The following is a 14383-nucleotide window of genomic DNA, read 5'->3' as shown; positions in this document are numbered from 1 at the left end:
TGCATCTATTTCTTGAACCTTTCTGATGGTGTGCAGGGTCTCAGTCTCCTGTGGTGTCCAGCCCCTCTCTCAGCCTGGACGAGAAGATCACCAGGAGCGGTCTGGACCCACTGACACGAAGCAAAGGGAAGGACCCCAGAAGCTCACCAGGAAACAGGTACTAACCACCTCTCTGCCACTGTGTTCCTCTGGCTACGGGGTGAAATTTCCCGGCTACGGGTGTGATTCTCTATGGAGGTTCAGGGGTTTTACTGGTGTGATTCTCTCTGGAGGTTCAGGGGTTTTACTGGTGTGATTCTCTCTGAGGGTTCAGGGGTTTTACTGGTGTGATTCTCTCTGGGGGTACAGGGTTTTACTGGTGTGATTCTCTATGGAGGTTCAGGGGTTTTACTGGTGTGATTCTCTATGGAGGTTCAGGGGTTTTACTGGTTTGATTCTCTCTGGAGGTTCAGGGGTTTTACTGGTGTGATTCTCTCTGGGGGTACAAGGTTTTACTGGTGTGATTCTCTCTGGGGGTACAAGGTTTTACTGGTGTGATTCTCTCTGGGGGTACAGGGTTTTACTGGTGTGATTCTCTCTGGGGGTACAAGGTTTTACTGGTGTGATTCTCTCTGGGGGTTCAGGGGTTTTACTGGTGTGATTCTCTCTGGAGGTTCAGGGGTTTTACTGGTGTGATTTTCTCTGGAGGTACAGGGGTTTTACTGGTGTGATTTTCTCTGGAGGTACAGGGGTTTTACTGGTGTGATTTTCTCTGGAGGTACAGGGGTTTTACTGGTGTGATTTTCTCTGGAGGTACAGGGGTTTTACTGGTGTGATTTTCTCTGGAGGTACAGGGGTTTTACTGGTGTGATTTTCTCTGGAGGTACAGGGGTTTTACTGGTGTGATTCTCTCTGGAGGTTCAGGGGTTTTACTGGTGTGATTCTCTCTGGAGGTTTAGGGGTTTTACTGGTGTGATTCTCTCTGGGGGTTCAGGGGTTTTACTGGTGTGATTCTCTCTGGGGGTTCAGGGGTTTTACTGGTGTGACTCTCTCTGGAGATTCAGGGGTTTTACTGGTGTGATTCTCTCTGGGGGTTCAGGGGTTTTACTGGTGTGATTCTCTCTGGAGGTACAGGGTTTTACTGGTGTGATTTTCTCTGGAGGTACAGGGGTTTTACTGGTGTGATTCTCTCTGGAGGTTCAGGGGTTTTACTGGTGTGATTCTCTCTGGAGGTTCAGGGGTTTTACTGGTGTGATTTTCTCTGGGGGTACAAGGTTTTACTGGTGTGACTCTCTCTGGAGGTTCAGGGGTTTTACTGGTGTGATTCTCTCTGGGGGTTCAGGGGTTTTACTGGTGTGATTCTCTCTGGAGGTTTAGGGGTTTTACTGGTGTGATTCTCTCTGGGGGTACAAGGTTTTACTGGTGTGATTCTCTCTGGGGGTTCAGGGGTTTTACTGGTGTGATTCTCTCTGGAGGTTCAGGGGTTTTACTGGTGTGATTTTCTCTGGAGGTACAGGGGTTTTACTGGTGTGATTTTCTCTGGAGGTACATGGGGTTTTACTGGTGTGATTCTCTCTGGAGGTACAGGGTTTTACTGGTGTGATTCTCTCTGGAGGTTTAGGGGTTTTACTGGTGTGATTCTCTCTGGGGGTACAAGGTTTTACTGGTGTGATTCTCTCTGGGGGTTCAGGGGTTTTACTGGTGTGATTCTCTCTGGAGGTTCAGGGGTTTTACTGGTGTGATTTTCTCTGGAGGTACAGGGGTTTTACTGGTGTGATTTTCTCTGGAGGTACAGGGGTTTTACTGGTGTGATTTTCTCTGGAGGTACAGGGGTTTTACTGGTGTGATTTTCTCTGGAGGTACAGGGGTTTTACTGGTGTGATTTTCTCTGGAGGTACAGGGGTTTTACTGGTGTGATTTTCTCTGGAGGTACAGGGGTTTTACTGGTGTGATTCTCTCTGGAGGTTCAGGGGTTTTACTGGTGTGATTCTCTCTGGAGGTACAGGGGTTTTACTGGTGTGATTTTCTCTGGAGGTACAGGGGTTTTACTGGTGTGATTTTCTCTGGAGTTACAGGGATTTTACTGGTGTGATTTTCTCTGGAGGTACAGGGGTTTTACTGGTGTGATTTTCTCTGGAGGTACAGGGGTTTTACTGGTGTGATTCTCTCTGGAGGTTCAGGGGTTTTACTGGTGTGATTCTCTCTGGAGGTTTAGGGGTTTTACTGGTGTGATTCTCTCTGGGGGTTCAGGGGTTTTACTGGTGTGATTCTCTCTGGGGGTTCAGGGGTTTTACTGGTGTGATTCTCTCTGGGGGTTCAGGGGTTTTACTGGTGTGATTCTCTCTGGAGGTACAGGGTTTTACTGGTGTGATTCTCTCTGGAGGTTTAGGGGTTTTACTGGTGTGATTCTCTCTGGGGGTACAAGGTTTTACTGGTGTGATTCTCTCTGGGGGTTCAGGGGTTTTACTGGTGTGATTCTCTCTGGAGGTTCAGGGGTTTTACTGGTGTGATTTTCTCTGGAGGTACAGGGGTTTTACTGGTGTGATTTTCTCTGGAGGTACAGGGGTTTTACTGGTGTGATTCTCTCTGGAGGTACAGGGTTTTACTGGTGTGATTCTCTCTGGAGGTTTAGGGGTTTTACTGGTGTGATTCTCTCTGGGGGTACAAGGTTTTACTGGTGTGATTCTCTCTGGGGGTACAAGGTTTTACTGGTGTGATTCTCTCTGGGGGTTCAGGGGTTTTACTGGTGTGATTCTCTCTGGAGGTTCAGGGTTTTACTGGTGTGATTTTCTCTGGAGGTACAGGGGTTTTACTGGTGTGATTTTCTCTGGAGGTACAGGGGTTTTACTGGTGTGATTTTCTCTGGAGGTACAGGGGTTTTACTGGTGTGATTTTCTCTGGAGGTACAGGGGTTTTACTGGTGTGATTTTCTCTGGAGGTACAGGGGTTTTACTGGTGTGATTTTCTCTGGAGGTACAGGGGTTTTACTGGTGTGATTTTCTCTGGAGGTACAGGGGTTTTACTGGTGTGATTTTCTCTGGAGGTACAGGGTTTTACTGGTGTGATTTTCTCTGGAGGTACAGGGTTTTACTGGTGTGATTCTCTCTGGAGGTTCAGGGGTTTTACTGGTGTGATTCTCTCTGTAGGTTCAGGGGTTTTACTGGTGTGATTTTCTCTGGGGGTACAAGGTTTTACTGGTGTGACTCTCTCTGGAGGTACAGGGGTTTTACTGGTGTGATTTTCTCTGGAGGTACAGGGGTTTTACTGGTGTGATTTTCTCTGGAGGTACAGGGGTTTTACTGGTGTGATTCTCTCTGGAGGTTCAGGGGTTTTACTGGTGTGATTCTCTCTGGAGGTACAGGGGTTTTACTGGTGTGATTTTCTCTGGAGGTACAGGGGTTTTACTGGTGTGATTTTCTCTGGAGTTACAGGGATTTTACTGGTGTGATTTTCTCTGGAGGTACAGGGGTTTTACTGGTGTGATTTTCTCTGGAGGTACAGGGGTTTTACTGGTGTGATTCTCTCTGGAGGTTCAGGGGTTTTACTGGTGTGATTCTCTCTGGAGGTTTAGGGGTTTTACTGGTGTGATTCTCTCTGGGGGTTCAGGGGTTTTACTGGTGTGATTCTCTCTGGGGGTTCAGGGGTTTTACTGGTGTGATTCTCTCTGGGGGTTCAGGGGTTTTACTGGTGTGATTCTCTCTGGAGGTACAGGGTTTTACTGGTGTGATTCTCTCTGGAGGTTTAGGGGTTTTACTGGTGTGATTCTCTCTGGGGGTACAAGGTTTTACTGGTGTGATTCTCTCTGGGGTTCAGGGTTTTACTGGTGTGATTCTCTCTGGAGGTTCAGGGGTTTTACTGGTGTGATTTTCTCTGGAGGTACAGGGGTTTTACTGGTGTGATTTTCTCTGGAGGTACAGGGGTTTTACTGGTGTGATTCTCTCTGGAGGTACAGGGTTTTACTGGTGTGATTCTCTCTGGAGGTTTAGGGGTTTTACTGGTGTGATTCTCTCTGGGGGTACAAGGTTTTACTGGTGTGATTCTCTCTGGGGTTCAGGGGTTTTACTGGTGTGATTCTCTCTGGAGGTTCAGGGGTTTTACTGGTGTGATTTTCTCTGGAGGTACAGGGGTTTTACTGGTGTGATTTTCTCTGGAGGTACAGGGGTTTTACTGGTGTGATTTTCTCTGGAGGTACAGGGGTTTTACTGGTGTGATTTTCTCTGGAGGTACAGGGGTTTTACTGGTGTGATTTTCTCTGGAGGTACAGGGGTTTTACTGGTGTGATTTTCTCTGGAGGTACAGGGGTTTTACTGGTGTGATTTTCTCTGGAGGTACAGGGGTTTTACTGGTGTGATTTTCTCTGGAGGTACAGGGGTTTTACTGGTGTGATTCTCTCTGGAGGTTCAGGGGTTTTACTGGTGTGATTCTCTCTGTAGGTTCAGGGGTTTTACTGGTGTGATTTTCTCTGGGGGTACAAGGTTTTACTGGTGTGACTCTCTCTGGAGGTTCAGGGGTTTTACTGGTGTGATTCTCTCTGGGGGTTCAGGGGTTTTACTGGTGTGATTCTCTCTGGAGGTTTAGGGGTTTTACTGGTGTGATTCTCTCTGGGGGTTCAGGGGTTTTACTGGTGTGATTCTCTCTGGAGGTTTAGGGGTTTTACTGGTGTGATTTTCTCTGGGGGTACAAGGTTTTACTGGTGTGACTCTCTCTGGAGGTTCAGGGGTTATACTGGTGTGATTCTCTCTGGGGGTTCAGGGGTTTTACTGGTGTGATTCTCTCTGGAGGTTTAGGGGTTTTACTGGTGTGATTCTCTCTGGGGGTTCAGGGGTTTTACTGGTGTGATTCTCTCTGGAGGTTTAGGGGTTTTACTGGTGTGATTCTCTCTGGGGGTACAAGGTTTTACTGGTGTGATTCTCTCTGGGGTTCAGGGTTTTACTGGTGTGATTCTCTCTGGAGGTTCAGGGGTTTTACTGGTGTGATTTTCTCTGGAGGTACAGGGGTTTTACTGGTGTGATTTTCTCTGGAGGTACAGGGGTTTTACTGGTGTGATTTTCTCTGGAGGTACAGGGGTTTTACTGGTGTGATTCTCTCTGGAGGTTCAGGGTTTTACTGGTGTGATTCTCTCTGGAGGTTTAGGGGTTTTACTGGTGTGATTCTCTCTGGGGGTACAAGGTTTTACTGGTGTGATTCTCTCTGGGGGTTCAGGGGTTTTACTGGTGTGATTCTCTCTGGAGGTACAGGGTTTTACTGGTGTGATTTTCTCTGGAGGTACAGGGGTTTTACTGGTGTGATTCTCTCTGGAGGTTTAGGGGTTTTACTGGTGTGATTCTCTCTGGAGGTTCAGGGTTTTACTGGTGTGATTTTCTCTGGGGGTACAAGGTTTTACTGGTGTGACTCTCTCTGGAGGTTCAGGGTTTTACTGGTGTGATTCTCTCTGGGGTTCAGGGGTTTTACTGGTGTGATTCTCTCTGGGGGTTCAGGGGTTTTACTGGTGTGATTCTCTCTGGAGGTACAGGGGTTTTACTGGTGTGATTTTCTCTGGAGGTACAGGGTTTTACTGGTGTGATTCTCTCTGGAGGTTCAGGGGTTTTACTGGTGTGATTCTCTCTGGAGGTTTAGGGGTTTTACTGGTGTGATTCTCTCTGGGGGTTCAGGGGTTTTACTGGTGTGATTCTCTCTGGGGGTTCAGGGGTTTTACTGGTGTGATTCTCTCTGGGGGTTCAGGGGTTTTACTGGTGTGATTCTCTCTGGGGGTTCAGGGGTTTTACTGGTGTGATTCTCTCTGGAGGTTCAGGGGTTTTACTGGTGTGATTTTCTCTGGAGGTACAGGGGTTTTACTGGTGTGATTTTCTCTGGAGGTACAGGGGTTTTACTGGTGTGATTTTCTCTGGAGGTACAGGGGTTTTACTGGTGTGATTCTCTCTGGAGGTTCAGGGTTTTACTGGTGTGATTCTCTCTGGAGGTTTAGGGGTTTTACTGGTGTGATTCTCTCTGGGGGTACAAGGTTTTACTGGTGTGATTCTCTCTGGGGGTTCAGGGGTTTTACTGGTGTGATTCTCTCTGGAGGTACAGGGTTTTACTGGTGTGATTTTCTCTGGAGGTACAGGGGTTTTACTGGTGTGATTCTCTCTGGAGGTTTAGGGGTTTTACTGGTGTGATTCTCTCTGGAGGTTCAGGGGTTTTACTGGTGTGATTTTCTCTGGGGGTACAAGGTTTTACTGGTGTGACTCTCTCTGGAGGTTCAGGGGTTTTACTGGTGTGATTCTCTCTGGGGGTTCAGGGGTTTTACTGGTGTGATTCTCTCTGGGGGTTCAGGGGTTTTACTGGTGTGATTCTCTCTGGAGGTACAGGGGTTTTACTGGTGTGATTTTCTCTGGAGGTACAGGGGTTTTACTGGTGTGATTCTCTCTGGAGGTTCAGGGGTTTTACTGGTGTGATTCTCTCTGGAGGTTTAGGGGTTTTACTGGTGTGATTCTCTCTGGGGGTCAGGGGTTTTACTGGTGTGATTCTCTCTGGGGGTTCAGGGGTTTTACTGGTGTGATTCTCTCTGGGGGTTCAGGGGTTTTACTGGTGTGATTCTCTCTGGAGGTACAGGGTTTTGCTGGTGTGATTCTCTCTGGAGGTTTAGGGGTTTTACTGGTGTTATTCTCTCTGGGGGTACAAGGTTTTACTGGTGTGATTCTCTCTGGGGGTTCAGGGGTTTTACTGGTGTGATTCTCTCTGGAGGTTCAGGGGTTTTACTGGTGTGATTTTCTCTGGAGGTACAGGGGTTTTACTGGTGTGATTTTCTCTGGAGGTACAGGGGTTTTACTGGTGTGATTCTCTCTGGAGGTACAGGGTTTTACTGGTGTGATTCTCTCTGGAGGTTTAGGGGTTTTACTGGTGTGATTCTCTCTGGGGGTACAAGGTTTTACTGGTGTGATTCTCTCTGGGGGTTCAGGGGTTTTACTGATGTGATTCTCTCTGGAGGTTCAGGGGTTTTACTGGTGTGATTTTCTCTGGAGGTACAGGGGTTTTACTGGTGTGATTTTCTCTGGAGGTACAGGGGTTTTACTGGTGTGATTTTCTCTGGAGGTACAGGGGTTTTACTGGTGTGATTTTCTCTGGAGGTACAGGGGTTTTACTGGTGTGATTTTCTCTGGAGGTACAGGGGTTTTACTGGTGTGATTTTCTCTGGAGGTACAGGGGTTTTACTGGTGTGATTCTCTCTGGAGGTTCAGGGGTTTTACTGGTGTGATTCTCTCTGGAGGTTCAGGGGTTTTACTGGTGTGATTTTCTCTGGGGGTACAAGGTTTTACTGGTGTGACTCTCTCTGGAGGTTCAGGGGTTTTACTGGTGTGATTCTCTCTGGGGGTTCAGGGGTTTTACTGGTGTGATTCTCTCTGGAGGTTTAGGGGTTTTACTGGTGTGATTCTCTCTGGGGGTTCAGGGGTTTTACTGGTGTGATTCTCTCTGGAGGTTTAGGGGTTTTACTGGTGTGATTCTCTCTGGGGGTACAAGGTTTTACTGGTGTGATTCTCTCTGGGGGTTCAGGGGTTTTACTGGTGTGATTCTCTCTGGAGGTTCAGGGGTTTTACTGGTGTGATTTTCTCTGGAGGTACAGGGGTTTTACTGGTGTGATTTTCTCTGGAGGTACAGGGTTTTACTGGTGTGATTCTCTCTGGAGGTACAGGGTTTTACTGGTGTGATTCTCTCTGGAGGTTTAGGGGTTTTACTGGTGTGATTCTCTCTGGGGGTACAAGGTTTTACTGGTGTGATTCTCTCTGGGGGTTCAGGGTTTTTACTGGTGTGATTTTCTCTGGAGGTACAGGGTTTTACTGGTGTGATTTTCTCTGGAGGTACAGGGGTTTTACTGGTGTGATTTTCTCTGGAGGTACAGGGGTTTTACTGGTGTGATTTTCTCTGGAGGTACAGGGTTTTACTGGTGTGATTTTCTCTGGAGGTTCAGGGGTTTTACTGGTGTGATTCTCTCTGGAGGTTCAGGGGTTTTACTGGTGTGATTCTCTCTGGAGGTTCAGGGGTTTTACTGGTGTGATTTTCTCTGGGGGTACAAGGTTTTACTGGTGTGACTCTCTCTGGAGGTTCAGGGGTTTTACTGGTGTGATTCTCTCTGGGGGTTCAGGGGTTTTACTGGTGTGATTCTCTCTGGAGGTTTAGGGGTTTTACTGGTGTGATTCTCTCTGGGGGTTCAGGGGTTTTACTGGTGTGATTCTCTCTGGGGGTTCAGGGGTTTTACTGGTGTGACTCTCTCTGGAGGTTCAGGGGTTTTACTGGTGTGATTCTCTCTGGGGGTTCAGGGGTTTTACTGGTGTGATTCTCTCTGGAGGTACAGGGTTTTACTGGTGTGATTCTCTCTGGAGGTTTAGGGGTTTTACTGGTGTGATTCTCTCTGGGGGTTCAGGGGTTTTACTGGTGTGATTCTCTCTGGGGGTACAAGGTTTTACTGGTGTGATTCTCTCTGGGGGTACAAGGTTTTACTGGTGTGATTCTCTCTGGGGGTACAAGGTTTTACTGGTGTGATTCTCTCTGGGGTTCAGGGGTTTTACTGGTGTGATTCTCTCTGGAGGTTTAGGGGTTTTACTGGTGTGATTCTCTCTGGAGGTTTAGGGGTTTTACTGGTGTGATTCTCTCTGGAGGTTTAGGGGTTTTACTGGTGTGATTCTCTCTGAGGGTACAGGGGTTTAGTAACTCTGGCACTCTGTTTGTAGTTGTTTGTCCCTGTCTGTTGTTCCCAACCTATTTTCACACTGTTTTTGTATCTCAAATGTTTGATCTGTGTTTTCTCTACTAACCCGTGTCTCTTTTCCCTAGTTCTACAGAGCCCTCCGCTGAGAATTGCCCAGAGAGGCTCAAGGCCAAGGTATGTGTGTGAAGAGAAACCCAAACTGTGTGTCTCTAGTGGTACTAGACTAGCCAGGTCCCATGATGTACGTACAGTAACTCTTCTGTCGTTGTGTAGATGATAGGCTGATAGGCTGATGTTTGGCTTCATCACAGACAGTATGGTTACCAGGCTAGTACTGGACCATGTGAGTTTAAACTATTGACATTGATTAAATACTGTAGACTCTGGTTGTGTCCAAAATTGCACCCTCTCCCCTACATAGTGCCCTGGTCAAACGTAGTGTACTATGTAGGGGAGAGGGTGCTATTTGGGAAACCAACATTGATTCAAAACTCTGGGGCACGGTGATCAGAAACAGGGCATCTACATGATAATATGTATTGACAGTGCTCACTGATGTGTTCTAATGCATATAATACCTAAAGGCTATTCACTGTGTTGCATATTGTTTGTTCACGTTGCATTGATTTAACCTGTGTCTGGTTTTGATGCGTTTAACAGAAATCTCTTACTTGGCCCCACTTCTTCTCCTATTCATATGACTTGGTATTGTATTTATTCTTGTTTGCTCCAATCATACCCAATCAAACAGAATACGAACAAGTACTGTACATATAGCAGGGCATGACACGGTCTCATTAGCATATTCATATTGTACTTCATCAAAGTTAATTTCAGTAATTTACACAAATATAGAGGCATGTTGGATTAGACTGAAGTTAATGAAATCAAACGGAAATCTGAACAGTAATGAATCATTCATCACTTCTTCAAAGAATGTGAATCAGCATTTATTTTGTTATTTTCATTTCAGAGGTTGGGTTTTTGCGTAACAGCATTTCTCTTTCAATCACTGGCTGTTTGATTTGTCCATAGTAATGGGGAAATCACTTCCATATAATACCACATTTTTTGCATAGTATCTAGTCTTTCATCCTTGATACATAACCTTAAGGCAGAGATCGGCAACAGTCGGCCCGTGGGCCAAAACCGGCCCGCAAGTGATTTTGTTTTGCCCCCCAAAGTTTATAGTGAAAGAAATACTTTAAAATCAGCTGGAATTCAGCTTAAAATGTGTTTAATTTAGGAAATATGTTCCCAAGTATTCACACAAATAAAAGAAGAGACACAATTGTGTCTCAATGTAGTCAAGGTATGAAATTATTGTTATTTTTGAAATATAATCTCTTTCTGGGCTTAGTTGTGGTCAATTTGTAGTGTACAAATTGTTGTAATTATTTCCTGGCCATCCCCACCAACAAAAGTCATCCCGGGGCTGAATCTAGCTGCCTACCACTCCCCTAAGGTGAGGTTCAAGTGATGTATCTCTCTCTCTTCTCACAAACCTCAAGGCTGCACAACAGGGAATCACTAATGGATGGTGTGCATCTGGCTCAAGCTTTTCACCCAAAAAAAGCAGCTAGTTACCGAGCTCAGTGGATCCAATCTGGCCACAGACAAGAGAATCAGACAGACTTACAGTACCTCAAATCACAAGGAGGGTTATGTTTGTGCAGACATCTAATGAAGGCTAACGCTGACACCATGTTGACTAAGGAAAGCCCACCTTGGGCGGTAGGTAGGTAGGTAGGTCTGGCCAGCTGTAAGCTTCAGAGATTAAGATGCCCCCAGTCTGTCTGCCAGACAGAGTTTATTATTGTTATCACTGGGGACAGGGAGAACTACTGAGGTCTCGCAGGTAAACACACACATAAACACACCTGCATGCGCACATGCCTGTTCGTCACACACACACACACATGCACATACACATTCACAGACCGACATATGCGCATACACACACACTCACCCAGACTCTCTCTCACACACACTGCTGAGGGAAGATGACTCAGTTCAGCTACAGATCCCCAAACAACAACTCAAACCACAGTAAAATTGATTAATTATGCAGTATAATATCAAAGTTATATTTCATTACGTCACATCATTGAATAATACAATATGTCTCTGAATTAGCGATAAGTCCACAGAATATGTATGTAACAGTCCGTCCTGTCTAGTCCATCTATTCATTTTGTAATCAGCAGCAAATTACATCAACAATGGAATTTAGTTGCTTTGGATTAAAAACATCACAAAACAAAATGAATTTCTGTGTGTTGAGAGGGGATACAATATGTGAGATGGGCTCCCGAGTGGTGCAGCGGTCTCAGGCACTGCATCTCAATGCTAGAGGCGTCGCTACAGACTTTGGTTCGATTCCAGGCTGTATCACAACCGGACGTGAATGGGAGTCCCATAGGGCGGCGCCCAGGTTTGGCCGGGCTAGGCCGTCATTGTAAATAAGAATTTGTTGTTAACTGACTTGCCTCGTTAAATAAAGGTAAAAACAAAAAGTCTGGGCATGAAATGTCCCAGGGCCCATAGGGCACTAAATAGGGCATAGGATGCCATTTTGGATGTAAACAATGTTTTGACTAAGGACTAATAGACTTCTGCATGGTGTTGTTCTCCATAGGTTCCTGTGGTGAAGGATGATCTGAGTGTCAGCAGTAGCAGCTCAGTGGAGGTCAGTGGTCTGCTGACTGAAGCCAAGATGTCCAATCGCTCACACACCCTGGTGCTCTCCTCAGACGAGGTGAGAAACAAAGATTTGATCTCACATAAAGTATCAACCCAGTATCAACAAGCAGTAGTTATTGAACTAGATTTTAAGTGCCTATATTTCACCACATAGTGCTCCTGCCATGCCAAGTGTCCAGACTGTGTAAAAATGGTGTTCGAATGACCTGTTTCCTGTTTAATTCCTTACAACTTATATTAAATTGAACTAACTTTGATGTAAACAACAGTAGGTTCACTATTCAGCCATTTTGTTTCTTGTATGTACCCTGTAGCAGGGTCTCCTAAACTCTGTCCTGGGCCTCCTGGGTGCATGTTTTGTTTCTTTCCTAGCTCTACACAGCTGATTCAAATAATCAAAGCTTGATGATGAGTTGGTCATTTGAATCAGCTGTGTAGTGCTAGGACAAAAACCAAAACATGCACCCAGGGGGCCCAGGACAGAGTTTGGCAGGCCCTGCCCTGTAGGCCTGTAAAGGGCACCATTGCGTGCTACTGTGTTTTTGTATTGACTGGCCTCTCCTGTCCCGTTGTCCCCCGTGCTGCCATGTTCAGAGTCTGGATATGATAGATGAGGAGGTAGGATCTGGCTCTGAACGGCTAAAGGGAAATGTGTTTACATCACACGCCTCCATCCATCAATAATTCTCATATTGTTTTAACATACCGGTAGATACTCCAAAAGCTTGGGACTACATGTTTCTTATGTGATGTTCAGTCTTCAGCATGCTGTCAACACCTATTCTAAACATTTAGAAATGATTCACTTTAAATCACCCATCACTATGTGTTCGCTCTCGTCACTTCATGTGGAGAGAGAAATAATGGTTTAAGAAAGCTTGGATCTCTGTATACCTCCAACCGTGTGTGTGTGTGTATCTAGATCCTAGATGGGGGCCAGTGCCCCAAGCAGCACCAGTGGCAGAACCTCATTGTGACAGAGTGGACCTCCCAGCAGGTGTCCCGCTGGCTCATGGGACTAAACCTGGAGCAGTATATCCCAGATTTCATGGCCAAGAACGTAGACGGAGACCAGCTACTGCAGCTGGACAGTACTGAGCTCAAGGTAAAGAGCTGACACCTGTGTTAATGTGCATATCCAGCTGTGTTAGTTACTTTGGGATTCAATCTGAGGTGCGCTATAGAGCACCACACTATACAGTTGACCCTGAAGCTTTGAGCCAAGATATTAACTGTAAAAAAACCAGGCTAAAATTGTTACAGCTTGTGATGTATATTATTAGACCCTAGCTGCTGCGTTCAATTCCCAGCATTCCCTGCATGTGCATCTCTTCACTCACATCCCCCCCGATCTCTGACCCTTGCCCTGTGTGTGTGTGTGTGTGTGTGTGTGTGTGTGTGTGTGTGTGTGTGTGTGTGTGTGTGTGTGTGTGTGTGTGTGTGTGTGTGTGTGTGTGTGTGTGTGTTGGTGTACAGACCCTTGGCGTTGCCTCCTCCCAGGACCGGGCTCTGATCAAGAAGAAGGCAAAGGACCTCAAGGTCCTGATGGAGAAGGCTCGGAGGAACCGGGAGAAACTGGACAAACAGCGAGAGAAGCTCCGTAAGAAAGAGCTGGAGCAGCAACAGAAACAGGCCCACAAACCCAGCAGCAAGGGCCACTCCGAGACAGCAGAAGGCGCAGCAAAGTAACCCCCGGCTTTAAGACCTACCTCTCCTTGTCTGTCTACCAACAACCACTACAAAGTAGCGTCTCCAGGGATAGAAACAGTCACCAGAACCACTGACCTAAAATACCAGATGTGTTATGTGATATGTCAATTGATATAACCAGAGATACTTTTAAGGAGGAGATGGGGCAACTCCAGTGGAATCGTATTAATGCTCATTGTGTACGTTGCCCATGTGTCGTCAATGGGCCCGCGGTGCATTCTCGGGGCGATTCTGGGACAAGGAGAGCTCAATTGGGTGCTGGGTCAAAAACCCAACATTACAAATATTTTCCCGAGATGTGAGATAATTAACTTGTTCTGTGTAATATCGTACAGCTTTGGAATCGTGACATTACCTACTTTTGAGGAAGATATGCAGGTTTCTCGATTCATACCCTGACTTTGAGAATTGCGTGACGATTTGCTTAGCAACAGCGTGATGCAGCATGACAACGTGAATGCGATTGATTAACAGATTAACGTTCCTCCATTCATAGCCCAATGCGATTCCCATCTCCTCCTTTCTGTAATATCTCTAGTATAACACCTAACAGGGCTTGAGTTCAGGCTGTGGAGTTCAGTGCACTACTATTGGAGGCTGTAGCGCTGGAGGCCATCACGCTACTGTACCACCGAACAAATACCAAAATGACCAGACAGTTGGATAGTAAAGATGCTGCCCACCCACCTGCCTACCTTTCATCTCATTGTACATCCTCGTAGTGCAGCATTTCCCAAACTCAGTCCTACGGATCCCACGGTGTGCACGTTTTGTTTTTTGCCCTAACACTACACAGCTGATTCCAATGATCAAAGCTTGATGATTAGTTGAAACCAAAACGTGCACCCCTTGGGGTCCTGAGGACCATGTTTTGGAAACCCTGTCATAGTGTTTCCAAACCTCCACCTCCATTACATATTATTTATTTTGCTGTAATTCAGGTTTATTTATTCATTCGGAAAACAGAAACCCCCAAATATATCAGCTTCACACCCGTCTGTGTTCCTCCTCTTTTTATGATGTGTTATATAAAACACCTTTAGACATCATGACAATGTACATATATGATCATATAGAGAAGTCTAATGTGCCATTTTTTATCAAATGAACATGTGTATTCTGTGCAGATAGATCGATGGATTTATGGAATCTGAATCTTCCCATCATAGTTCTGATGAAGCACATACTCTACAAATGACCTGTGTTGGGGATAGTGAATGCAATACCCAGATCTCACCACTAGGTGGGGCAACCAACACCTAGATCTCACCGCTAGGGGTCAGGGCTGTGTGGTGGATGATGGGGCAA

General features: G+C 46.1%; 1 protein-coding gene across 5 annotated transcripts in view; it reads left to right on the top strand.

The window, feature by feature from the left end:
• The window catches only part of LOC118379097 (neurabin-1-like), a 156198-nt gene extending 142215 nt beyond the window's left edge, over positions 1-13983 (top strand). For 3 of the 5 annotated variants that reach the window (XM_052469953.1, XM_052469952.1, XM_052469954.1), the window contains exons 14-19: positions 37-157; positions 8788-8836; positions 11301-11420; positions 11960-11983; positions 12288-12470; positions 12842-13983. In XM_052469953.1, the coding sequence (XP_052325913.1) occupies positions 37-157; positions 8788-8836; positions 11301-11420; positions 11960-11983; positions 12288-12470; positions 12842-13054 (710 nt within the window). In that variant the 3' untranslated portion in view covers positions 13055-13983. The remainder of the gene's footprint in view (positions 1-36; positions 158-8787; positions 8837-11300; positions 11421-11959; positions 11984-12287; positions 12471-12841) is intronic. The other 2 variants (XM_052469955.1, XM_052469956.1) reach the window with 1 other exon arrangement.
• The last annotated feature ends 400 nt before the right edge of the window (positions 13984-14383 follow it).

The sequence above is a fragment of the Oncorhynchus keta genome, chromosome 19, assembly GCF_023373465.1.
Source record: "Oncorhynchus keta strain PuntledgeMale-10-30-2019 chromosome 19, Oket_V2, whole genome shotgun sequence".
NCBI lineage: Eukaryota > Metazoa > Chordata > Actinopteri > Salmoniformes > Salmonidae > Oncorhynchus > Oncorhynchus keta.
This window is presented reverse-complemented; position numbering and strand designations above follow the sequence as displayed.